We start from the raw sequence: 27728 nt of genomic DNA on the forward strand, positions 1-27728 counted from the left end.
ATTTTGATCCGAATTTAAGAATAACGTTGCAACTTGTCACAATATTTCTCCAAATTCAGTACGTCCTTGACTTAGCGTGTGCCTGATGTGTTCACAAGAGGCATTCAATGTGTTTCGCTGACTATCATACTTTTTTTATAAAATATTTTTTTAGCAAATTTTATTGTGTTCAATACAGTATTCTTGAAAATAGACAAAAAACGATCTTTCCATCCTGTAAGAGGTTATTTTGATGCTGTAGTAATATGGTTGTTAGGGCCTATTTACATTTAAATTTAGATTTTCTTATGGCCAAAACTTGGCGGCACTTGGGTAACACTGACGAACGGTTATTCTCTCGCACGGCAACCCTCAGCCTGTTCGGGCGCGCATCGCGGGCTCGTGCCCCATTCAAATATAAACAACTTTAATCATCAATAAAAACACTACTGCAGTGGCTCAATCTGTGTCTAATTGCCACCTGTCACCGTCGTGTCGCTAAATGGTAATTAAAAATGAAATAAAAATACTTCATCTTCTTTACATTCAACATAACGAATTTTCAGTATAACGAAATTTTTCTTCGCTATAATGAGATATCACTGTATCACTAAATGCGTAAAAGTTAAAAATGATTTCACTAAAATGACATATTTAAAAAAATATTTTCGGGATAGATATAAGGTAGTTTTTTAGATTATCTTTGCGGTTTTGGTAGACAGATAGTGACGGATGGCAATTAGACACAGATTGAGCAGCTGCAGTAGTATTGTTTTCGCCCATTTATATATACGTTTTATTATGGTTAAAACTTGGCGACACTCTGCTAACACTGATGTGACGTAGGTAGGTTCTGTTGGCGAACTTTGCCAGATGAGCAACAGTTGGTGCGTGCCTCGCGCACCGTTCATCGAACATTATATATTCTAACATGTAACTTAATGTATTTCAATAAAAATACTACTGCAACTGCTCAATTTGTATATAATTACCACCCGTCTATAAAAGTATTTTATTAAAATATAGTTTAGTTTACTTTTAGAATATAATTGTAAACGGTGAACGAGGCAGTACCGGCCGTTGCTTATTTGTCCAAGTAAACCAAAAGAATGTGCAAGTAAACCAAAAGAATAAAATCTATACATATATAAATGGGGCCCCACAAGGGTTATACCGAGATTTTTTTGTTTTAGAATCAGGGACATCATTTTAGATTTTTAATATTTCTATTTAATTAAGATTCATAGTATTTAATTAAATGTCTAAATTCAAGGAGGGCAAATGCTCCTACCTGCAACTCACTAAATTATGTTATTGTTTCTCACGTTATTTATATTTACATTGTTCGTTAGCTAAAGGTTAAAATTGTGGTCAGCTTAAGATAGACACATTTATCGTTATTTGAAATTAGAGATGCCGAGGGAGCTAAAGAAGAAAAAAGGTCACCTTGGACATTTTTGTTTGAGGAGAACAATTCTCTTGAAAGAAGTAAGTCTGGGCACCCTTATTTTCTTGTATAATCCTTTTAGCCATACCGCTAAATTAATGTTTTTATATAAATGTAAAAGACATAAATGTATGAATTTTCTTTTCACTGATTGCAACGCGATGAATATATGTATATTAGATGTGCTAATTTAAAGTCGGAATCAGTAGGCCTGGTTAACACGTTATACACGTAAAAATCTGTAAAGGGCTATATATTTATGTGACGATAAAAGAGTAGTGTTTTTTAAATGTGCATTTATCGTCGAAAGCGTTCGGAGTAACCCCGCTCGCTCGTCGACCTCGCTGCGTTCCGTATTGCCCCGTAAGGGGAGTCGAGACAGGGCGTCGAGCGATCGCGCTGCGGGACGCCCTTACCTAGAATAACGCCGAAGCCTCCGCCCCCCGCGCTACCCGGGGGCCCCATCGCGCGCCGCAGCGCCAGCGACTGTCGGCCGACAGTCGGTCGCGCCCCGCCGCCCTCCGCCCTTCGCCCTCGCGCCCCTCCTCGGCGCGCAGTCGCCGTCGACGGTCCGGCGAGCGACGTCCCGCGGGTCACCCCCGCCCCCGCCTTCCGGACGGAGTCGACGTCGCGGCCCAGGTCCGCCTCGGCGGAGTCGGCGCTGGGGTCGTCGGAGCGGAAGGGATCGGCCTCGTCGCCGATCGCATGCCGGCGCTCGCGCATGAGCTCAGCCGAGAGGCTCGGCGCCGCCGCCGCCGCTGCCGCCGCGCTGCCGGGGCAGAGTCGGCGGCGCGCGCGAGACGCGAGCGCATCGCTAAGGCCGCCCGCCAGAGCGCGCCACCGTCGCGTGCGGCGCAAGCATCCGGCCTGGCCCGGCGCCCGAGCGAGACGGCGCCGCGCGCGTGACGTCGACCCGGCGTGCCGCCCCCCGCGCGTCCCCCTCGCCGCGCCCCCCGATCGGGTGCTTCGGCCGCCGTCCCCCGACATGCCCGACGTCGACGATCCGCCGAGGCTCCGAGCCGACGGGGCCCCAGAGCCTCCGCCTAGGCCCCGCGCGGACCGCGAGCCCCCGTCCCCCGCTTCCAGCGACGACAGCGACGATGATCGAGCGTCGCCCAGCGAGGTAAGTCGCGAGCCGTCCCCCCTCCCCTCACACCTCACCCTTTCTAATCCTTAAATCTTAAGGGCGAACTTCTCAATTTTTTTAATACTTGCCCTTTGTTCAACTCTATGCTTGCAATACTTTAGGAACTGTCAATATTTATTATATTAGTTAGACATCAATATTGTTGAAGTTTGTTTAATCTTAATTACCCTCAATCAATATTAAGGGCGAACTCAATTCAGATTGTCTTCAGCTCTTAGTACTTAGTACACGAGAAATGTACTAAGTACTAAGACTCTGAACAAATATTTTCACTTTTTAACAATTTGCAAACAACTTACATTTTATTTTATATGATATATGAACTAATCAACACTCCTAAATACAAATAAACAAAATTATACTTATAAAAATATTATATGTTTAAATAAAAAGTAGATAATAAAAGAACAATTAAATTGTAATTTTGCCAATTGTGATGTGTTTACGAAAGTCTGTAAATCTAAAAAAGCTTGTTAACTTATTGTAGATTCAAAATATATTTTAAATTTGATAAAAAAATTTTTTTCTAGAAACTGAGGTTCTACGACCTCAGTAAATTGAAGGCAAATATTTTATTTCATAATACTATTTTCTAAATCTTAAAGAGAAACAGTATAAAATGTAAATGTTTATTTTAACCCTTAACCCATATTTCCTGATTTTTTTCTTAATAATTTCAATAAATCATAATACTTGACACATTGAAATATTTTTTTTCTTTACATTTATATTGGTTTTATACAAGTTTTTCGAGATGTTACAAAATTGTAACATTGGGAATACAATAAGGTAAAAGTTAGAAAACTGAAATAGGAAAAAAGTTTATTCCAACACAATCAACATTATATAGTAATGTAAATATAATATATATATATATATATATATATATATATATTTAAATATGAATAAATGAATATAGAAGAGCTTGAAACATATTACACATAAGCTGGAATCATCCAATGATCTAGTCGATCATATTATATTATGTCAAGCATCGTGTTAGATATTTATTTTGAAGATTTTCGCCATTCTCCTCCCATTATGGGATTTCAATTAATTTTCAAATACAATTGTACTTTATTTCTTTGCTTATGGTTATCTATATTTTCATTCATTCGATCTACACCGTCCATATACTTTTATTTTGATACGTCATTTGGTCGGTTGACTGTTAATTTTTTTAAACTATTGGTTCTATTGGATCACAAGAGCTAACAGTGAGAATAACTAGGTTGTCATTCCAAGCTGTTATAGTAATGCCAGTTTTCGTGTCAGTAGAAAATTCAAATGTCTCCCTTTCTTGTTTTTTATAAATTTAATATTTGATATTGAATATATACTATTAACCATTATTGTTCCTGCATGGCCGTACCATAGTGTTTGCAAATGATTATCTAATTTCAACGAAGAAAAAATCTATCAGTATTGATTTTGTAATGGACATTTTTCGAAAGATTCTTCACCAAATTCATAACTACTGAACCATCAACTCCTATTTTCAATTTTTCTACAGGTTTGTTTGTACACTTCGGTGTCAAAAAATGACTCGAAACAAGCCAGCGGAGCAGAAAGTAAAAAACTGCACATTAGATCTTTTGATTTTGCCTAACGACTGCACTTTCTGTGCAACTCTGAAAGTGGAACTTTACATCTTGGTTTTTACTTATTTCACCCAAATCATGAACTGTCAATGAGCAAACTGTAGCAACAGCTTGAGCTTTATCAACATTATAATTTTCTTCACCCCTGTTTCCTAAAATTCTCATCTTCTACAATTTTCTCCACTTCTGATGTTAAGACTGGGTGAAAAATTAAAAATCAACGTTAGTATTATCCCAGTGTTCCAATTTAGGAACATGGATGATTTTGCGAATAAAAAAATACAGATAGAAAAATAAGTACTACACGTAATGAATCTAGAACAGTAATAAATTATAGTAAATATTGTCAATCTATAAAAAAATGTGTTATAAAGATGACTAAACCTACTTGTCAGGTGACATTTATTGTTGAACGTAAATTATGCTTATAAAAAACAACTGCTCACTCCGACAGGTTAAAACCTCAAAAAATACTGCACCAGACGCTCCCTACGCTTATCCGTCCATTGATTCAATCTCAATTTATATTGGATCATGCATATTGGAATGGGGATAAAAAACAAAATGTTCCAAACACCTATTCTTAGGAGTAATTATTCATTAAAATTTACAAAGAATTTCTGAAATTTTCACGATAACGTTAACGCCATTAATGTGCGAAATGCATGACAATATAATCCTACTAGGTTACGACATATTTGTCCTTAGCATATCAGAATATCAAGGGCAAACTCAACAAGGTGTCATTTTTTATTTCATAATAATATTCTTCAAATCTTGAAGAGAGTAACGAGACTAAAAGTCGATTCCGGAATATATCACTAAAAGTTGAGAGCAAAAGTGAGTTTATGAACTTTAAAGGTAAACTCGACTCGGTTGGTCTTGAGAAGGGCTTCAGTAAGACTTAAAATGTATATCTGTTTAAGTATTAATGTTAGTTTGCCCTTAGTAACATCAGATCTGGAAAAGCACTTTTGTTGCAATGCTTCATATCATCATATCCTTATTTTGAGCAGATTATAAATTGCGCAACTAGTCATTTGATATGACTGCACTATCTGCGGCTCGATATACAGAGTATGTAAGTACTCTTTAAAGTATTTAAAACAGTACCAAAAATATTTTACAAACCAAAACTTTCTGAAAGACGAATCACACTTTCGAGAATCGATCAGTCGAAATATTGATTTTCATCCAATTCAGATACAAACATGACACTAAAAATAATTTTACAATCTTGAAACTTAAATCATACATCCGGAATACAATCAGTCGCTCATAAACGAGTTTGTCAGTCATTCTGTCGGCTTCGAGATAATTCAGCCCCATATAAAACTGCTTTGTAAACTCGTATAATTAGTCATTAGAAGAAACCCTCTCTTTTAAAAATATATAAAGATCGACTGCCAAAATAGTTATTTAGCCACGGCAGTTCTCACAATTTTAGTCGCTTTGCCATTTTCTGAATAAATACAACACGTGGCACTGTGAATATTGATTTTATGTAAAAAAAAACATTTTTATATTGGGCTAGTTAATTTAATTGATATTTAAGTGCTTAACAAAAATTATTTCGAAAAGTGCTTTTTTTTTTATTGCGTTTGCCTTTATTATTCTTGATTTTCGTTGTATCTGTCCATATTGATACTTTATAATGTGCTTTGCAGCACCAGTTGCTGGTGCTGAGCGTTGAAGTTGTGTTCTGAAAAGTATACAGCCGGTCGGTTAGAATTACCAATGGTGTTAATATGATCTTTTTATGTCAGTGAATAAACTGACTTTGTGTGTATAGCTCCCATTACTTCGTTAGTTATTTCATTCTTCAATGACCTAATTAACACATTGTTGTCGGGTGATTTCGCGCATTGTCTTAAGCCTGGCGCGGGCCATTTTTTTAGCAGCCGCGGAATTAATCGGAAACGAAGAATTTCCGCGTTTTTTTCGGAAACTCGCCATAACTCTTATACTATACAATATAAAATTATGAAATTTTAAACCCAGACTTACCATAAACAGTACTATCAAATAAAGAAGAAACATGGAGGTTGACACTTTTATATTCACTGGAAACTTGCGTTTATTTTGCACATAAAAGTACTATAAAAATGTATGTAATAAAAAATCGAATTAAACACTAAATAAAACTAAAATATGTCACAATTTGTTTTTATGAATAGTTTTTCAACGTATGATATCTCTAAAAACACGAACCTCTGTGTAGAGGTATGTCAAAAGGTACATAGCCACACTTTTGGTCCAAACATCAATAATCAGATAAATTATCCACACAAATTCATCGTCAGATTTCTTTTCATCGGGTGAAAACATTTCGGGGTGTAAAACTATTTTTTAGACAACCGAACGACCGAACATTTACGCGTAACTGTAATGATGTATTTTTTTTTATAACAAGTCACAGATGTCGCAATGACCGTTGCTTGTTATCTACCCCAGGTCAAATTTCATTGGAATTTGTTTTGTTTTCTCACTCCCGACCATCCCTTCTTTTACATCAGGTAGAAAGTAATTCCTCGAAGCATCTTGAATAGATTTGTGACATAATGAAAGATATTTGGGATAACAGGAATTTTTTATAGTTCGTTATTTAACTTTTTGTACGGTATAAAAAATCAATATCAAAATTAGTACAATACATTTGGTGGAATTGTAATAAATGCGATGACGAATAAAATAATGTTTTTATTGAATATCAAAGCAGTGATATCTAGCTGCTGACAACACAAAAAAAATGCAGTTCAAATTACACGGATAAACACGTGAGCCGACTTCTAGCAACAGACTACAAAAAACGGATTTTTACGGGTCCCGCAATCCAGCAGCAGTTCCGCAAAAACGGAAAAATCCGTGTCCCGACAACAATGTGTTAAAGACAATATTGAAAGGGATACATGCCCGTTTTTAAAATCCATATTACCAACAATTGCTGATTATTTTACCAGCACGGAAAAGCAGTTTAATGTCAACAGTGTTCATATCTTCACTGACCTATTTAAATTGTATGTTTTTGAAACGGATCGTAATTATTTTACATTTGTTCTCTTCGTATTTTTTTTTTAGATATAACAATATCAAAATAATCGTATTTGGGTTTCTATGTTTAAAATTAAATTTTGTTTGCCATTTAAATATTATACAAATAGTGTTTAATTATGTTTACGTTCCATAAATTTAAATTTGAATACTGTCTTAACTAAGTTATCATAGTATTTCACATAAAGCTGTAGTGTAATTTTTATATTCGCTACAGTATTTTATAGAGGGCGAGATATATTACTTATAATTAAAATTTACATCCTTATACTTAGTATTTTAAATTGTGATTAAGTAACAAGCTATATGTCAATTATTGATTATTTTGAAATTTTTCCTTATTACTGGAAGTACCGTTATAATGGAATTCCATTCTCCTCATTGTATTTTAGATCTTGTACATTTTTAAGATATGACCGTTTCTATTGCATAAATTGAAGTTTACATTCTAATAGTCAATGTCACAAATCAGTGCAACTACATTAGATTGACAGGTATGAAAAATATGCCAATCATTTTTAAGAACTTTTGAATTACGCCACCAATAAATAGCACTACTGTAAATTCGTTATTATGACAGTTCTATAAATATTTTTTTTCAAGTTCAAAGTATAGTGTTGCAAATTTTTACACCAACAGAATTCGGTTAACACTTACAATATATCCATATGCCACCTAAAATTCCTTTTGTTACATATCTAATTGTACGAAATGTAATTATAAAATTTTTCAGGGTGAGTTCGACGACGACGGTGACGGTTCAGAGTCAGGAGCGGCCGAAGAGACTGCCAAGTACCTTTTGTGTCCGGAGGACGCGAGTAGAAACATTCGACCTCCTATAGAAGCCGCGTTGGAAGCGGCCGGTGTCCTGTGTCCCCGCAACGAAGGGCCGATAGACCCTGAAACGCAAGCTCGACTAGAAGCCGTCCTAGAGGCTGCGGGTAATTTGTTTTCGGCGCTCTCCGCGTTCGTCTCCAACCGAGCACGTTTTATTTAGAAGTTTCTTTCTCCGCAGGTATAGGAAAATTACAAAGCGAAGATAAATATTTAAATTCGGAAATACTGCAGAGGCTGACTTCTTCGGTCTCCTGCGCGTTGGACGAGGCCGCCGCGGCGTTGACGCGAATGCGCAGCGATCAGCCAAAAACCAACACTTCCGAAAAAAGGTAATTGTTTAAATGGTAAATTTTATTTGAGTCATTTTTATTTTTTATTAAAATAATTAATAATACACAAGAAAGGAGTTTGAAAAGTCTTTAATCATAATAAATACAATATCACATTCTGTTTCAAATACAATTTTTAAAATAAAAGGGCTTCAAACCAGAACTGAACTGAAAACTGGATGAAAGCGTTTGATAATTCCTGGTTTTCGGTCTCATTTTCACTCACAGCACCGATATTATCGACTGGACAGGAGACGCGATGATGCACATGCCTTACCCTATATCCAATACCTCCGGTTTCTTCAAATCTTTTCACTACATTGCGAATTGATAAAATTAACCTTAATCTGCTGGTGAATTTCGATACACAATTTGTACAGATTGTTATTTCTGTAGAACAATTGAACAAATTTAACACATTGATCGTTAATTTGTTGTTGCTAACTAACATTTGACACTGAACATGCATGATTATTGACAGATGTCTGATTTACAGCGCTGTCAACGTAGGAAACTCGAATTGGATCATCCTGTAGTATCCTTATTAAAAAAAGAAATTAAATGTAACGGTAAAAAATACATTTTTAATACGAATAAAAACATATAAAAAATTATTCATCCTTGAACCGAAAAACGAAAAAACCGTAATTAATTGAACCGGAACAAAAACTGAAATGAGAAAAATAATGGTTCGAAGCCCTAATTTTAAATTTGCCAATAGAGCTTAGAGATTTATTACATTAAATAAGTATACACATAACATAAAGTTTCCTTTTATAAAAACACATTTTCTTTTATTAAAACGTATTTTGAATGAGAAAAGAAAATACTGTGAAAATTAATAATGCTATCTTTTTAATTAAAATATTTTGATGTATAGTGTCTAAAGCTTGTTTTGTTGATTTTTTCAAAAAATCATTTTTATAAGTGTATACTAAATATAACTTTTTACATTTAGCACCGTCGGAAGCGGAAGTTCCGAGTGCGCCCCCACCTTAGCGGAAGCTTGCTCTGACGGAGACGTCGGTACTGTAAGAAAACTGCTGACCGAAGGTAGATCTGTACATGAAACTACGGAAGAAGGAGAATCTCTGCTATCCCTCGCCTGCTCTGCCGGATATTACGAACTGGCCCAGGTGCTTTTAGCCATGCACGCGAACGTGGAAGACCGCGGTATCAAAGGCGACTGTACGCCTCTGATGGAAGCGGCGAGTGCCGGTCATCACGATATTGTTAGGTTACTTATCGCTCACGGTGCCGAAGTGAACGCGCAATCCTCTTCGGGTACTTTTCATTTTTATTAAAATACTTTTATGAAAGACATTTCGGTTGTTTTATAAATTTGCATCATAGGCAACACTCCACTTATGTACGGTTGTTCCGGAGGTCACGAGGCAGTCGTTCAAGCTTTATTAGAAGCGGGCGCTAATGTCGAAGATCACAACGAGAACGGCCACACGCCGCTCATGGAAGCGGCTTCGAACGGACACGTCGGCGTTGCAAAGGTGAATAATATAAATTCACTAAATACACGAAGTACAATTATAAATTCTAAACGTTACTAATTCTCCATAGATTCTTTTGGAACACGGAGCGGGAATCAATACTCATTCAAACGAATTCAAAGAATCAGCCCTTACTTTAGCGTGTTACAAAGGTCATATCGAAATGGTGAGGTTCCTTCTAGACGCTGGCGCCGATCAGGAGCACAAAACTGACGAAATGCACACGGCTCTGATGGAGGCTTCCATGGACGGTCATGTCGAAGTAGCTCGACTGTTACTAGACAGCGGTGCACAAGTTAACATGCCTACTGATAGTTTCGAAAGTCCACTCACGCTCGCTGCGTGCGGAGGGCATGTAGAATTAGCGATGCTTTTACTCGAGCGTGGTGCCAACATTGAAGAAGTACGTCGGATGTAATTATTTAATTGAAGAAAATATGAATTATTCTAACTGAACCTTTAAAACAGGTTAACGACGAAGGATACACTCCATTGATGGAAGCAGCTCGCGAAGGACACGAAGAAATGGTAGCGTTACTATTGAACCATGGAGCAAATATCAACGCCCAGACTGAAGAAACTCAAGAGACTGCTTTAACTTTAGCTTGTTGCGGTGGATTCCTAGAGGTCAGTCTCGCTTTTTATATTGACTATTGTTATTTTGTGTTATTAAACGTTTTACGTACAATCAGGTCGCTGACTTTTTGATCAAGCACGGAGCTGATATGGAACTGGGAGCTTCCACTCCGTTAATGGAGGCTGCTCAAGAAGGGCATTTAGAACTCGTTCGATACTTGTTGGAGACCGGTCGTGCAAATGTACACGTTCAAACTCAAACGGGTGACACGGCTTTGACGTACGCTGCTGAAAATGGTCATACCGATGTCGCAGATTTGCTGATTCAGTACGGAGCTGACATCGAACACAAGTCTGAAGGTGGACGAACACCGCTGATGAAGGTTATATTTAGAATATATTTAAGTTTATATCAATGTCTTCGCATTTATTAACCGATTATTATAATAGGCCTGCCGCGCCGGACATTTGTGTACCGTGAAATTCCTCGTCGACAAAAATGCAACCATCAACAAACCGACGACGAACAACGATCACACTCCGCTCAGTCTAGCTTGCGCCGGTGGCCACATCGAAACCGTGAAGTTCCTCCTCAGCCATGCTGCAGATCCTTTCCACAAACTAAAAGACAACAGCACGATGTTAATAGAAGCAGCTAAAGGAGGACACACGGGTGTGGTGGAGTGTTTGTTGGATTATCCTCATTCGTTGATGATGGCGCCACCTCCGCCGCCGCCAGGTCATCCTCCGCATCAGATCATACAACACCCAGGCTTAGGTAAGATTTGTTATTTTATTAACACATGGACGCCGGGGCGCGCATATGTGCACATTTTGACTCTTTTGGGGAATGTGCACATATACGTACTTAAATATTTTTTTAATGCTGAGAGATGTCTATTAGGATTTTAAGAATATTATTAAAAAATATTTAATTTTGTACTATTTTTCCGTGATTTACTTTTACAACATTTCATTATCATTTATTGAGCAGTAAAAAGTGTAATATCATTTCTGGCCTTTGTCAAATTTTAGAAAGGGGATTTCTTATTATTCAGCTCAATTTTTTTCGAGAATAGTTTTTCAATCTATTATTTAAACAAACTTATGTTCTTAACTAGCTGTTGGTCACTCACTATCGTAAGGTCCTGCAGCTGGTTATGTATTATTATTGATTGTTTAATTCAAATATCAATTCCTTCGTATATCTTAGTCAACTACAATATTTGGTTGAGGTCATATTCTCATAGACTTGACGTCAGTAATGCACAACTTGTGGCTCACAACTGTATTTTCTGCCACCCCCCCAAACGTTTCATTAATTCAATATTGAATTTTTAAATCAATAATTTTACAAAAATAATGTTTTATCAACATATAATCTTAAACTTAAAAACTTTCTGATAAAAATAAATAAAAACTAATATATATTTTTTCGTCATTTACTTTTACAACTTTTCATTACTATTTATTCCTAGCTTTTGTGAAAACGACGAAAGGAATTGAAAAAAGGGTCTTTCATATTATGCAACTTAATTATTTTTGACATTGTATTTTAATCAATTATTTTAACATACTATGTACCCTACTAGTTGGTCACTCACTGTTTTAATGAGCCGCAGCTAGTTCTACATGATTATTTTTTTTTTAATTAAAATATAAATTACTTCGTATATCTTAGTCGGCTATTTTGTTGAGGCCATATTCCCAGACTTGACGCCAGCAATGTACAATTCGCAGCCATTAATGAATAATTAAGTCGCAAAATTGTTGTTCCTAAATATTTTTTATGTAGAATAAATAGTAGATCTGTTCTGTGCGGATGTTATTCCCTTGTAATTTTTCCCACTGACGATTGCTAGTTAAAAAGATATTATTTTTGTAAAATAAGACATTCTAAATTTAGATAAGATACTGATTGACACTGCTTCTCCAAATTTTGTATTTAAATGTGTACTGGATAAGAAGTTGTTTTTTTTTAATAAGTTGCGAATTCGCCACGTCCTCGCGTTAACATGTGACTAGAGCGCCCGATATCCTTGTGTTGATCGTTTTTTAAATTTAATCTATTGTCAATAGGTTGGAACGAGAGTTTAGCTTATCTTGCACCGCAGACCGACAGCATTGATTCGCCCCCTTCAGCTTTGGAGATTCTGCAAAATGCTCAGCATCAACACCAGCACCAGCAGTTACAACAAATTCAACAGCAACAATTGCAGCAACAACAACAGCAGCAACAGTTACATCAGCTGCAGCAGCAGCGTCAGCAGTTGCAACAGCTTCAACAGCAACAACAGACGCAGCAGCAACAACAACAGCAACAACAACAGCAGCAACAACAGCAGCAACAACAGCAGCAGCAGCAGCAACAGCAGCAACAACAGCAGCAACAGCAACAACAACAGCAGCAGCAGCAACAACAGCAGCAGCAGCAGCAACAACAACAACAGCAGCAGCAGCAACAACAGCAGCAGCAGCAGCAGCAACAGCAACAACAACCCCAACAGGGAATTGGAGGTGGAAAGCACAAAATTGGAGTGCGTAAACCTCGAATTTCTCTGGCGTCACCTCTACCCCAAGAATATCATCACCTGTCTCCGCCTCTCATTGACGATGTAAGTGTTGATTTATTTTTAAAAAGTTCCGAAATCAATAATGAGTGAGATTTTTCATTTACTAATAGTTTCAGAAATACAATAAACACACCACCACCGTTGAAAATGAAAGTGCGAGTGCAAGTGCAAGCAATCATGATAAGAAATCTTCCAAGGAGGAGCAAATATTCCACAAACAACGTATTTTAGAAGAATTACAGGTAAAGGTAATTTGTTCATTGTAACTTTTGCGCCCGATATGTTTATGCTGAAATTTGTTTTCTCTCATTAAAACAGAAAGTAGAACGAGAATTAAACGGAAACGATACCATGTCACTTCTTTCACAGATGCCAGTAGAAAATGCGAAAGATTATATCGCAGGTAGCGCAGGTGGTTTTAATTTTTATTTTTAAAAAAAATTTTTGTTTCATTTTTATGACATTATATTTCTATCTTCATTTTTTCTGTAGTAATGAAAAAGGTTATGAAAATAGAAACCACGCCCAAGCCAACACCTACGTTAACACCTACGTTGCTGGGATTCACTAATTATGTCGCTAGCATGTATGGTAGCCAAATTGGATCGGTAATTTATCCCTTCTATATACAATAAGAATATGTATAGTTCAGTAACGAAAACTCATTATCGATCGGTAATTGTTTATAGAATACTGCAATACAAGATAGACCGAAAGCTAAGCCAGTTTCTAAAAAGGAAGGTAAAAATGCACGGAAAATAATATGTCAACAAGTGCTGTTCCAACAAACTGTCGAGTCGAAAGATGCACCCGCAGTAGCAGTTCAACAGCAGCAACTACCCCAACAACCACCGCTGCAACAAGAGCAACTGCAGCAGCAGACAAAGGTTAGCTTAGTGTCCGGTACACTACTGTGTTATTGTTTGGTATGTTTTATGGACATTTATAAATCTGTTAAATCTACTGCATATACAGCACCAGATACAGCAGCAGTACATGCATCATCATAGGCACCTGCAAGAGCTACAAATTCAACAGCATCAACTCCAACAACAGGCCACCCAACACCAAGAGAACACTCAAATCACGCAGCGACACATACAACAGCTAGTGGATAAGCATCTGACGCAGATTTTGGATCGAGCGACACACTTGACCATCTCGGAGCCTTCGTTGCCCAACAATTCCACCTCTACGAATCCTCCAGTGGTATGCTTAAGCAAATCAAAGTAACACTACAATTATTTTGTCACAAAAATTAAGATAACTAAATTTAAAATAAATGCTGTTTTATGGTGAAAATTTTGATGTACAGTGATTTATTCATACTGTTATGTGTATTTAGGTGACCAATCCGCAACACCAGATGCAACTATTACCAACCTTTAATTCGCAACAAGTTAGTATCATCACCAACGTCCCGGTATCATTACCACAGAACAAGCAGCAACCGGCTAATCCTGGTGAGTTTAAATTTTTTTTTTTGTCTTTTTTATCATTAAATTTCGTACTTTATATATTTTAATTTTTAGTGCCAAGTACCGTGATTAGTAATGATGACCCTATGTATGCTTTCACTTACATCGATAAAGTAGTCGCCCATCTACAAAAGACCTTGCCATCGTTATTATCTATACCGTCGATCCAATTACAATGTTTAGTTTCTATAATGATGAGACAAACCACCCAGGAGATAATGCAAGATACAGTGAGATCATTATTTTCATAATAAAATCGATACATTTTTTTCAATATAATAATTTATTATTTGTTTGAAGGGCGAAAAGTTAAGTACGCAAGATCAACAGGTCAGGCGACAACTCATAGCGGCGACAATAGACGCGTTTGCCGCCGTTGCGGAACCGAATCCGTATGTGTTTGGTTCGTCCAGCCCTCAGTCTTCGTCCGCTAATTCTGGTCATATTCCAGTCGTATCCCCCTCGTCCGATGATGCTTTCAATCTGGACGATGTCGCTAATGGTATTTATAGTTTTTATATTAATATTCAATTTAATCGACGTGTTTGACTAACGACGATGGTGATTTTACAGCCGTCGCTGCTGCAGAACAGAGCGGTGTTGAAATTTCTGACACGACCGGCGGACTGGATGAGGCTCTCGACGCTATGGGTCCATTGGAAGGGGCGTTGCAGGGTATGGGGCATCTAGAAAGTGCACTTCAGTCCCTGGGGCCTTTGGAGGCTTTGCAAGCTATTCCGCAGTTGGATGCATCATTTCACGGGATGAACCTCTCGCAGAAGCTGTCGTTGGTGGAATATTATTCACTCGCCGAAAATAACCAAAGCACTCCGACCACCCTCCAATGCGACAGGAACGCAATGCAGACTTTAAACCCAATAGCCGTCTTGCAAAGGCTGCAAGACCAACCTGAATTAATTGATATTGTCTTAGAAACTGATTCTCAACAAAAAGATTTGTTAGACTCTATGTTATTTAATCAATTAACACCGTCTACTCACACACCCCTCCAATTAGCCCAAGCGACCCAAACACAACCTCACCACCATCACCATCATATAATACAAGGTATGCATTATTAATTAATTGATTTATTCATACTGAGAATGTGTTGGTTTATAATGATTTTTTTTAATAGGCCAACAATATATGACCAATCAGCAGTTTGTGACCAATACAATTGGACATCAGCAGCAGCTACAAACTCAATCACCTATGCAGCAACAGCAGCAATTGCAACAGCAGCAGCAACAGCAGCAATTGCAACAGCAGCAGCAGCAACAACAGTTGCAACATGTTCAGCAACAGCAACAAGTGCAACAGCAGCAGCAGCAGCAGCAGCAGCAACAACAGCAGCAGCAGCAGCAGCAGCAGCAACAGCAGCAGCAACAACAACAGCAACAACAACAGCAACAACAACAACAAGTCCAGCAACAACAGCAGCAGCAGCAGCAAGGAGGGCCACAAGCTCAACCTGCAGTCTTCACCTGCATAGACGTGGATAGTGAAACTGATTCCAATCATGACACTGCGCTAACCCTAGCCTGTGCCGGAGGGCACGAAGATTTAGTCGAATTGCTTCTATCCAGGGGCGCTGACAAAGAACACCGTGATAAGAAAGGTTTTACGCCGCTCATACTAGCCGCTACTGCAGGTCATGAGAAGGTAATTAACCGTAAACATACGTTTTTATAAAAATTAACCATAAGCATGACTTAATTTTTAATAATTTCACTTTAAATTAGGTGGTAGAAATTCTTTTGAATCATGGAGCGGATATTGAAGCTCAATCAGAACGCACCAAGGATACGCCTCTTTCTTTGGCATGTTCGGGTGGTCGATACGAAGTTGTGGAGCTGGTGCTCAACCGAGGCGCTAACAAGGAACACCGTAACGTGTCCGACTATACACCTCTCTCGCTGGCCGCTAGCGGAGGTTATGTTAACATAATACGACTGTTACTCAACCACCAAGCCGAGATTAATTCTCGAACGGGGAGTAAATTAGGAATATCGCCTCTCATGTTAGCCGCCATGAATGGACACACCAGTACGTATACGTTTTTATTGAATCGTTTAAATGGTTGGCGATTTGACTTACATTTTTTTTAACCAATAGCCGCTGTGAAGCTGCTTCTCGACATGGGATCTGATATCAACGCGCAAATTGAGACTAATAGGAACACAGCCTTAACGTTGGCTTGTTTCCAAGGAAGACATGAGGTCGTTAGTTTATTGCTCGACAGAAAAGCCAATGTGGAGCATAGAGCTAAGGTAAAATATGAGAATATAATTTGCCCTCTTTTACGTTTGTTACAATTCTGTTATTTTCACTAGACCGGTTTAACGCCTCTGATGGAAGCAGCTTCGGGAGGCTATGTGGAAGTAGGACGGGTGCTCCTCGAAAAAGGTGCCGATGTCAACGCTACTCCTGTTCCGTCCTCTCGTGACACGGCACTGACAATTGCAGCTGATAAAGGACACGCTCGTTTTGTCGAATTATTATTACAAAAGTATGATTCGTTTATTGTGTATTGTATTTGGAGAAATTTTGTTTTTACTTATATGCTAATAATATTACAGTCGTGCAGCCGTTGAAGTAAAAAATAAGAAAGGAAACTCTCCTCTTTGGTTAGCCGCAAACGGAGGACACCTCAGCGTTGTGGAGATGCTCTATAATGCCGGTGCGGACATTGACTCGCAAGATAATAGAAAAGTGTCTTGTTTAATGGCTGCATTTAGGCGAGGTCATGTTAAAACAGTAAAATGGATGGTCGGCGTCGTCACGCAGTTTCCGTCAGATCAAGAAATGACGCGATACATATGTACTTTATCTGATAAGGAATTGTTAGAGAAGTGCCAGGAGTGTGTACGCGCTATAAGAGCGGCCAAGGAAACTCAAGCAGCTAAAGCTAACAAAAACGCTACTATATTATTGGAAGAGCTCGATCAAGAGAGATCGAGGGAGGAGACCAAAAGATTGGCTGCCGCTAGACGCCGAGAGCGCAAAAAGAAGAAGAAACTCGAGAAGAAGGTAATTGTGTTAACCCCTTGAACTCCTATGTCGAGGTGGACTCGATATCGGTTTTTACCAGCAACTCTTAGGGCTCGACATTTTTTTCAAGTTGTATTTTAAATAATTTGGATCTGTTTCGATATTGGAAATATTAAGTAACGGTTTAAAAAATAAATTTCTAATTTTACAACTAAATATCCATTCATTCAACATCTGGAATTAACAAAAAATGGTCTGCCTAGGATTGCTCGGCAGATGCAACGGGTGCTTGATATGATAATCTGTGTTGCGAGATAGCGTCGTGAGCATCAGGTTTATTTATGCAGTAATTCATTCTTATTTGGACCATACTTACGTTTTAATGGTTTTATCATTTATTACTTAATTATATATTAAAATAAGAGTTTTTATTTTAATTTGTAGTTCAAAAGGTAACTATCAAAAATGAATTAGAATGTTATGAATATGATAACTATTATATAAATATTTTAAATGAAGCTTTAAATTAATTAGAAATACCCTAAGACATGTCATGTCTTAGGTTATTCCTATTTACTATTTATTCTAATATGGGAATTATTTGTTTCGATTATGTAACCCTTTTGGTTACGGGCTTTTCCTTCCAGAACGCATTTTTTGGTAAAATATTTTATCCCCGTATAGGATTTTTTTATATGTTCTGGGTATAAAATTTAGAATATATATTCAAACAGTCAATACGAATTTAAGAACCAGAACTACAAAAGTCGCAACGGAAGATACGAAACATTGCGGAATTTGTGATAAAATATCTAGCTTTCTTTCAAGGGATTATTTAACACTAGATAAATCCTTCAATTTGATGGTTGTCATTAAAAATAGGTATATAGTGACCAGGTTTTCAAAAATAAGATGTTTCCGAAAGTAAAAATAGTGCTGATATAATTGCATTGTTCAAATAAACCCAGAAAAAGTACTGTCTGACTAATCAGATCATAAACTGGACGATTTGACGGGTTCCGTAAATCTAGTGTTAAAAAAATATATAACACTATTTTAAAAATTAATTTGTCAAATAAATATTCAATATACACATTGAAGAGTCATCATAATTTAAAACTCTCCTTTATACCTGATTTTTTCCCCATTGTAACACTCGACTGCCGGGTCTAGTAATATCTACCCGTTTTGTCCGCTGCTGGTAATCCAAGGAACGGGTAGTAACTACCTTTTACGACTTCTGATGTTTAACGACAGGTTCCATAGTATCTACCCGCAAAAACTAAAGCGTTTTGCGCTACTATCTATGAATCAATGTTTTTACCATCAAAGAGCTCTGTTTAAACAGGAGATGATAGTATAATTTGATTGTAAATTATTTTTAAAGCTGGACCATGACATAAAAATGTTAATCCATGGAAGACTGAAATATAATTTTATGTATGATAATTTACGTTGTTCGGTGGTGCCGCTTAGCCTGAGGCCTGAGTGCACGCTCGCTGCGCTTCGGTGTGGTACGTGCTAACACTCATGTTTTTGTATGCAAGCGGCCTGAGTGACAGCTATTCAGAGCAGTGAGGAGTGCATGCTTGCTTGCGTCTGGCGGAGCGTGCGCGTACAACTTCAAACCTGTTTGTGTTTGAACAGCGTTGTGCGTTGACGTTTGACATATCCCTTGAACAAATGTGTAAAATTCAGTTAAAGCCTGTAATATGGATGTCTGGTCATCCACTTTTCAAGAATAGAGTTGTCGAAGCTAAAGTGTGGAGAGAATTGGCAATAAAACTCAAAATAGAAGGTAAATATGTATTTATTTATTTATTACATTGCCGTTTTACAATAAAATATTTTTTACTATGATCTTACTAATTTAAAGTAAAATAAAATTAAAACAATATTTTAACTAATTTATGATAATTATGTTAATAATACGTAATAAAAATTAAATTAAAAATACGTATTCAAAATCTCATTTTCTTGATTAAATTCAATGTTGATAATTTATAAAAAGTTATTGTCTATGTTCCCAAAAGTATTCAGAAAATTGGTTTCATATATTCCTCGCAGCCAAGTTTCTTCTAAATACATATCAATTATATTGTCAGTAATGATCACACTTCAAATATGACTGTCTCACGAACGCTGCGTGTTTACTGAGAACAGGTAATGAACGCTCAATGTTACTCGCTCCAAACGCCGCAAGCACCGCAGAACGCAGTTTCACTCAGGCCTCAGTCTAAGTGCTCTAACTAAACTTTATTCGGAACCATTTTTTTTACTGCTTGCTTAATAATTAATAGTTTTTTTAAATATCGTTCAAGAAATAAACAAATTTCATGATTTTAATTTTAATCCTATGCGTCCCACAGATTGAAAACCACTGATAAAATAATTTTAATTTATGTACCAATACAATTCAAAATCTTTGATAAATTTTTGTTTTTTAATTAAAAAGTTTTCATATTTTTTGTTACATCTCTGTTTCGTAAAGTTCTTGCGAAACCGACCCGTCGGTCAAGTGTTAATATAATAATTGACAAATTCACTGAAAATGTCTTAGAGTTGCTGAAAAACTTTTGTAGTGGGAAAAGTTAATGTTTATATCACCGTTGATTTGATTTAATGTAATTATTTATGAATTTTATAGGAGGAGAAACGCAAATTTCATGAAGAAACCGAAACTAGCGAATTTAATGAGAAAAATGATGCAGAAGAAGAAGACAGCGACAGGGAGGAGCCTGTGTCGAGGGGTAGAGAAAAAGGACCTTCTCCAGCTCTGCCGAACGATAAAGAAGAGGGCGATTCTGGTATCGATGCCAACTCCCAAGGATCCTGTTCTTCCAGTGACGTGAAAGGTCAAGATATATCCAAAAATAAAAAGAAAAAGAAGTCTACATCCCCCATAAGCAATGCGCCGAGCGCGCAGCCGAGTCCTGTGGATAAAAAACCAGCAGATAAAATTGAAACGTTAAAGACAATTATAAAAGTGGATCCTAAATTACCCGTTAAATCGGAGAACAAGTCATCCGGTAATTTGGCGCCCAGCTCGAGTGACGTGAAACTGAATCTGAAGCAAGAGAAGGAAAACGTAGCTCCTGCTTTTATTGCCGTCAGTGATGCTAAATCTGTGAAAGACAAGATTATCAAAAACACAGTGGACTGCGTATCCAGTATGCTAACTGAAAATAAAGTTGAAAAACGCGAAAAGTATGTAAATTTAAAATTATACTTGTATCGATTTAAATGGATATTTTAATTATACTGAATATTATTTTTTAGGAAATTGGAAGATGACTTTAAGTGCGGCACAAGCACTCACATAAAGTCTGGGAATCCTATAAGGAAAGGTATTGTATTTGAATCGAGTCGGCTCAATCCAGCGGATCGAGAAGATTTTGAAGCTACCGGTGGCGAACTTCATTTTACGTCGAGTACCAAAGGAAAGAAGCAATATCAGTAAGTAGCCGATAGTAACTCGTGCTAATTTTGTGTCTGTGCTTAGTGTTACCCCAAGCCACTAGTTTTTCGAATTAAGTTATTTTTCAACATCGTCAAAGAAGTAAGTAAGTTTATTTCTTTTTAGTTATTCGGGTGATATAATTAATTCGAGCAAAGTTCAAAGTCCTAAGCAAAGTGCAAAAAGAGAGGAAGAATGGAAGGAAGTAGTTCGTAAATCCAATGTTCAGGTTTCTTCTGTTGACCCTGGGTAATAAGTTATAAAATTTATTTTAAATTAACTTTTAAGACCGTATTATCAAGTCTTTGTTTTTCAAGAAGCAATGGCAAGTTGCGTTATATTCTTTTAGCTCGCTATTAAAATGTACGCAAGTCACATTGTTATCCTATCATTTCATAAGATTGCCATTGCTTCTTTACAAAAGAAAAAATCTGAATTAAAAACTTGTTTATATATGTTCAATGTTCTTACTTGCTTCGATGGTAGATATTTCAATTTTCGCTTATAAATTTTAGGTGTAAAAAGGTATCAGTGCCGTTGAACGCTATATCGAGGGTAATAGGACGTGCGGGAAGTAACATTAACGCTATTCGAGCCGCTACTGGCGCGCACATTGAAGTAGAAAAGCAAAGTAAAGGACAAGGAGAACGATTTATAACCATCAAGTTTGTACAATTCGCAATGCTTCAATTTTAAACAGGAGCTCGTTTTAATATATTTTTACTTGACGCAGAGGCTCACAAGAGGCGACAAAGCAAGCGCACTTTTTAATCGCCACTATGATCCGAGATCCCGATGTCGATATTATGCAGATGCTCCCTCGGCCGAAGCTACCTATTTCCTCCACCACCACCAGTACGTGGGAGAAAACCCATCCAACAGTTCGTATTTATTCTAATTGTTCGATTACAAAATGTATATTGTATCGTAAAAAAATATTTAATAAATTTTAGTTAAATGTTAAAACGAAACCGGTTGCACACATGGCGAGTAGTGTTACCAATAAAATTCCAGGGTTATTAATGACGACGAGCATCGGAATTAAACCTAACAATACCACAGTGGTTACGACGAGTACCATAGGTAATGCTTCCACTCCGGGAAAATCTCAAGGACAAATGTACTATCAACCACTGATCAGGCAAAAGTTGATATTCCAAGGTTTGTATTAGTGGTTAAACATTTATTATGCTTTTTCTATTTTATGTATGATCTTAATGTTTGGTGTTTGCAGGAGAGAAGCGTAATACTCCGGTTGCATCCCCGGCTGCCACCAGCCTACCGTCGACGACTGCTCAAGTACCGGTATGCGGTAGCACCAAAGCGACAATGTCGTACACTTCAGCTATCATGACGTCCGGAAGGACAAGCAACGCCATCGGAACCAGCATCCTTTCACCGAGTGGATCGTTTGCCGCTAAACTGACGAACTCGTCTCAAGATGGTACTCCTATCTCGTCTAGCACTGCGGTGAATTTATCGGTAGCTATTACCAGACCGCCTCGTAGTCATGTATTATCGGTAATTAGCGTTTTTATAATAATAGTAATTTCTTAATTTTATCACTTAGTTTTAATTGAAATTCAAATCTGTAGGTATCAAGCTCTCAACCACTCAGCTCGTCTTCTAGTGATATGGGCATGTCGTACAGTCCATCATTCGTTCAAGCTCCCGCATCCACGTCGTCCATATCGATGACGACGGCCGCTCACCAGCTAATGCAACAACATCTAACGAATGCGTTGCATATAAATACCTCGAATAACAGCAACTCTTCTCATAATAATGTTGGCATTTTTATCATTAATTTATATTGAATTATTACATATATATTTTATACATATAATTTAATTGCAGGCGAACAGTGGAGTGGGAGGAGCTCAACAATATTCTTTGTTCAAAGATTGTAACAAAGGGATGTGGGGCCCAGTACCCGAAGTGTCGATGGAGAGTAGTCAAAATATGAACTCAAACCCTCCGATACAGGTATTTTTTTTACTTTAATTTCAATTACAACTAGTTTTGTCACCTTGTTAAAAATTAGTTATAGTTCTTCTGTGGCTTGATACTGAGTTGTTTACGGCAATCTGCCTTATATTGCCGTATTCATTATTTTAATTTTGATCGTCCTATTTTTATACTGGGTGTATGCAATTTTTATTCTAACCATTTGATATTTATTTTGACCTTGAATAATATAATTATAATCAGGCTATTAACAAAAATAACTAATAATTTTTATTCTGACCATTTAATTCGTTGCCTTATTGAATATGACGATGAATCTATCTCGAAAATGTGGCTGTAATAAAAAATGGCTGATAAAAAGGTCTATCCATTATTTGCTTAGACTTAATTTGCGTATTTCTGACATTTGAGTATTTCTTTGATGAATGCATATAATTATTCAACAAAAATTATATCGATCCATGCTTGATTGCACATTTTTTTCATAATTTCTTCGTTTGCAAATAAAAAGAATGGTAGTTTATTTTTTACTACTGTTGAATAGTCTGGATTTTGATTTATAATATTACTTTCACGACCTGAAGATTTTGGTTGTAGTGAATTCCATTCAAACCCAGACTTCGTTCTCTACTGTTTCCTCATTAGACTCCACTTTTGAATCTGAAGTGGAATCCGAATAATATGTACTCTCAGTGTACATCACAGGAAAGATAATATCCTGAAAATGTATTTTTGCCATACTTTAGTGTACATCAGGTCATGTTATAAATTCATTATTTTCATATGTTCTATATTGCTTAAAATATTTTAATGCATTACCTGAGATGTTAGGTGTTCTGATATGTTTTTAATTGACCATTGTTTGTTATTTCTTCAATTTACAATAATTTTTTTTTATCGGATCACAACGTGCATTAAATTGTATGCATTTAAAATTGTCTTTATTTAGTTGGCCGTCACTATATGTAGACATCTATGAATACAGATTAGGGTGTGCTATATATATATATATTTATAGTATATAATTGTCGCTTTGCAGGTGGACGCATCTAAAGCCCCAGGTTATCGCGGAACTGCAGGTTGCTCACCTGTATCGCATTCCTCGCGTACCAGTTCACACAGTACCAGTCCACCAGGTGCCTTACCCACACACACCTATCACCAGCCGTTCTCCGACATGCAATCTGGTGAGATATTTTTTATTAGAAAAACGCCAGTTGAAGAGAAAACAATATTTATATGTTTCGTCTTTTCAGGATTAAAATCACAGGCTAATTTGGCTATCAGTCGACCCATAAATCACCCACCAGTCGGACCCATCGGTTCGCTCAGCTCGACAATGGGTAATTCAATGTTGAACACGAGTGGATCGAATATAGTGCCGCTAAATGGACCTTTGGTCGGACCCAACACCTCAGGCGTCGGAATGAATTCCATGGGTCTCCCGTCGTCTTCAGGTATTTATTTCGCACTTGCTTCACCTTTTGTTTGTCCTCGACTTGTCTTAATTGTTGATTGTTTCTTAGGTAACAATTTAAATTCCATGGATCTCACCTCGATATCTAGGAATGGACCCACTTATACTGACTCTTCTCGAAATAATCATATGATGGTATGTATTGTATTTTGTATTCACTTATAAAATTTCGAGCATTGTTAAATTACAATTTGTTATTAAAGCAGGCTCCGATGTCGATGTCTTCAACGTACGATGCTAGCGGTCCATTGGTAGGATTTCCAGCTTTGCCTGGATCTGGAGCGCCTCCATCTCGACTTAATCCTCGAGCGCCCGATTTCAATCAAAGTGTTCAACCACAACAGTCATCAATGGTTCAACATTCATCTCAAGTACATATTGCATTATTTTAGATAAACTTATGAATCGATGTATATTAATATTATTTTTTGTTTTAGCCTTCTATGTACCCTAATAATGCCTTTTCGGGTCAGGGTAATGTCAATAATTCCAACAACGGAGCTGGTCTAAACGCTTTGTTAATGTCTTCGGCGTACACGCAAAGACCTCCACCGTCGTTAACCCCACCTGCTAAGCATCACCTACCCCCTCCGATATATCATCAGGTTCTTATCTATCCAATTTGTATATGTATTGTATTGATGGAATGTTAAATGCATATTACGAATATTTCAGCCGTCTCGAAATCAAGTCGGGGTAATCGGTACTGGCAACATGAATTCACTATCTTCGGTGAGTCGTTGGACATCGTTCGGTGGTGGATTCCAGAACGAGTCCGCAGGCGTTGCCGATTTGGTAGTACCGTCTCAACTGAACGGATGTGATGATAATCAAGAGGCTAGAAAAATGCCACCTCGTCCGATCGGCGTAGAGAGGGCGTGGAAGCAAGCAGCCGGACAAGCGGTCCACGATGAGTGGTTATCGTATTCCGCCATGCCTCCACATCCACCTCCTCAACACCCGCATCAACTTATCCATCAGCAACAGCCTTACGATGATTTAGGCCAGGATAGATATCCAGTAATTAATTAACACAAAAAAATATTCAACTAATATATTTTATTTAACTTGAATTAATCTTTACAGCAGATGGATAATTTTGGCGGAGGTGTTTTGAATATGTTACCAATGCAGTGCTATCCGCCTCCAGTGCAACATTGGGATGCTCCGCCACACCACCACACGCCCGACAAACAACAGGTTATTATATTAGTAAAAAATCAGATTCAAGTAACTTACCATTAGAATTCAAGCGAGTTTTATATTCAAATTGATTAAATGCGACAAAATTGATTCGAACTGGTCTTCACTACTGAATCAATCGTTACTGTTGTTTATGGTATGATGTTAATAGTAATGAAATACTTTTTCTTTTAGGGATGGATAAATAAATGGAATCAATAAAGTGAAAACCAAAGGAGGAGATCACTAACATATATGTATATATGAGCAAACATTGCGTATAATCAGGGAGAGAGTACCTTCCAATGGTCATCCATTTCACAGACATGAATTATATCACATTATATACGATGTATTATTCCTATATATAAATTTATTGATGAATTATACAATGTCCAATAATATGAATAGTTATGTTACCAGGACTTAAATGTTACGTTCGCATACTCTTTACGTATGCTTGTGCTTGTGTGAACCTATCGCCTCGAGACTGTCGTGCGCTTGTATTGCACACGACTCAAGGGAGAGCGCTGATTAAAAATTTATAATCTTCACTGCCAATATTGCTCATTCGGAGTACTAGTGATAATGCCTACCTTATTCACTCAACGGTGTCTATAATTCGATTTTGTCAATGAATATTTTTGGGGGGACGGATATATATATATACGCATATATATTCAAAAATATACATATTCGTATATATGTATACATATATTATCGTAATTTAGAATGAAAAAGCAATTATAAATTTGGAGAGGGATTTTTTTTATCATTATATAAATATTGTTTAACACACAAAACATGTAATAAAAAAATATTGTTATATAATTATTTCTGAATAGGTATTAATTAGTATATACCATTAATTTTAATCATATAGTGGCATATTTACATTTTTTTAAAAATCAAATTGTATCCTCTCCCTTTTGTCGATTTCCATTATATGTTTTTTTTTATATAGAATTGGTGTTTTATATAGCAGAATTTTATAGACAGCTCAACTCGTTTGGCTTGTTAGTATCTAATAGAATTGCTATTATATTAATTTTTCCCGTTTATTTTTTTTTATACAATATATGGAATTAATTCTATATCAAATGTATTTATGTTATCGATTTACGTAATGTTTTGCCACTGTGTAATTTTCACTTTTAATTGCCGTTAATAACTTTCTATTACATGCATGTAGGGTCAGGGACTTGCGTATTTGATGCTCAAGTTTATTATCAAGTCTAAAATTATCTAATGTAGGAAATCATCAGCATAAAACAAAACCATAGGAATGAGGTGATTCTTTCACTGTGAGTTGTGCCTCGGCTTGTTAAATTCTTTAAAGATAAAACTTGTGCTGCTGCGCAATATTTTTTTTTATGAGAACGTTGCTGCTCTGCTGGCGTTTTGTAATGTTATAATATGAAGATGATCTATTTCGGACGGTTCCGAAACTGAATGCAAACGGACCCAGCCGTATTGTTGGTTCGTTCATACTGGTTATGTCAGCTTGAGCGTACGCAAAGTCCGTCTGCTCGATTGGTATGGCTTTCCTTTCGCGCGGACGGAATCGTCTTTGCGTATGTAATTGAAGTGAATTATTTATCATTAGGAAAAATGTGTGGTTATTTAATTGTCTGGCTTTGTGGGCTCGCGACGTATTGGGCACGTCTCGATACCCACGGCCGAGATGATTAACCATTCTTAATTTTTATTCATTGTATTAGAATAAATATATATTCGAATAATACCGACTATTAGAACATGCAGGATTCGGATGTAATATTGCTCTTTGCTTGTAAATGAAGATAATTATTATATATAATATAAAACATATGCACTTTATACGAGTCTTTTATTTATTAGAAGCCTCTAAATGCTATAATTTTAAATCTCCTACCATTGTATTCCTTCCCAATCCACAAATCACAACGTTGGTGTTTTGCTTAACTTAATTCTGAGGATGTTTACTCGACTAGAGAAATATCTTATTTTTTTTAGGGTCTATTTTGAGAAGTGTGATTCAGTATGTTATGACTCGCTGAAATGTTGACAGGTGCAAAATTAGTATCTGTTATTCATATTATTGAGACGGTATAGCAGTAATCATGCAATAATAGAAATAAGTCAATA

The 27728-nt window shown here is 36.9% G+C and overlaps 1 protein-coding gene across 19 annotated transcripts; it reads left to right on the plus strand.

Moving 5' to 3' along the window:
- Positions 1-1794: 1794 nt before the first annotated feature.
- Positions 1795-27440, plus strand: mask (multiple ankyrin repeats single KH domain). Of its 19 annotated transcripts, none has more exons than XM_088185425.1 (41): positions 1795-2549; positions 7959-8166; positions 8241-8391; positions 9350-9675; positions 9745-9896; positions 9967-10299; positions 10365-10523; positions 10589-10855; positions 10923-11250; positions 12552-13087; positions 13156-13293; positions 13364-13457; positions 13538-13653; positions 13735-13932; positions 14021-14254; positions 14391-14508; positions 14578-14753; positions 14824-15025; positions 15097-15591; positions 15662-16188; positions 16269-16572; positions 16642-16796; positions 16860-17035; positions 17106-17556; positions 20165-20724; positions 20797-20973; positions 21101-21223; positions 21490-21639; positions 21708-21855; positions 21928-22135; positions 22209-22495; positions 22570-22761; positions 22832-22960; positions 23982-24129; positions 24199-24399; positions 24469-24554; positions 24626-24790; positions 24857-25024; positions 25095-25439; positions 25506-25619; positions 25797-27440. In XM_088185425.1, exons 1-41 carry the CDS (start codon positions 2148-2150, stop codon positions 25821-25823), a joined length of 9474 nt encoding a protein of 3157 aa, XP_088041551.1. In that variant the 5' UTR covers positions 1795-2147; the 3' UTR covers positions 25824-27440. The 19 variants fall into 19 exon arrangements, with proteins under 19 accessions (XP_088041551.1, XP_088041570.1, XP_088041552.1 ...); XM_088185444.1 differs by having other exon boundaries at positions 8247-8391; positions 13162-13287; positions 13364-13448; positions 24623-24790; XM_088185429.1 differs by having other exon boundaries at positions 1799-2549; positions 24623-24790.
- The last annotated feature ends 288 nt before the right edge of the window (positions 27441-27728 follow it).

The sequence above is a fragment of the Plectrocnemia conspersa genome, unplaced genomic scaffold (genome assembly GCF_051122295.1).
Source record: "Plectrocnemia conspersa isolate PC_06_02 unplaced genomic scaffold, ASM5112229v1 ptg000005l, whole genome shotgun sequence".
Taxonomy (NCBI): Eukaryota; Metazoa; Arthropoda; class Insecta; order Trichoptera; family Polycentropodidae; genus Plectrocnemia; species Plectrocnemia conspersa.

Excerpts from the sequence above, each read along its gene's own strand:
- mask (XM_088185429.1), top strand. The coding sequence starts at position 2,148 with ATGAGCTCAGCCGAGAGGCTCGGCGCCGCCGCCGCCGCTGCCGCCGCG. Across the intron at positions 13,294-13,363 it reads TAGAAGAATTACAGGTAAAG|AAAGTAGAACGAGAATTAAA; the intron begins GTAATTTGTTCA and ends TCATTAAAACAG. Across the intron at positions 13,458-13,537 it reads TTATATCGCAGGTAGCGCAG|TAATGAAAAAGGTTATGAAA; the intron begins GTGGTTTTAATT and ends TTTTTTCTGTAG.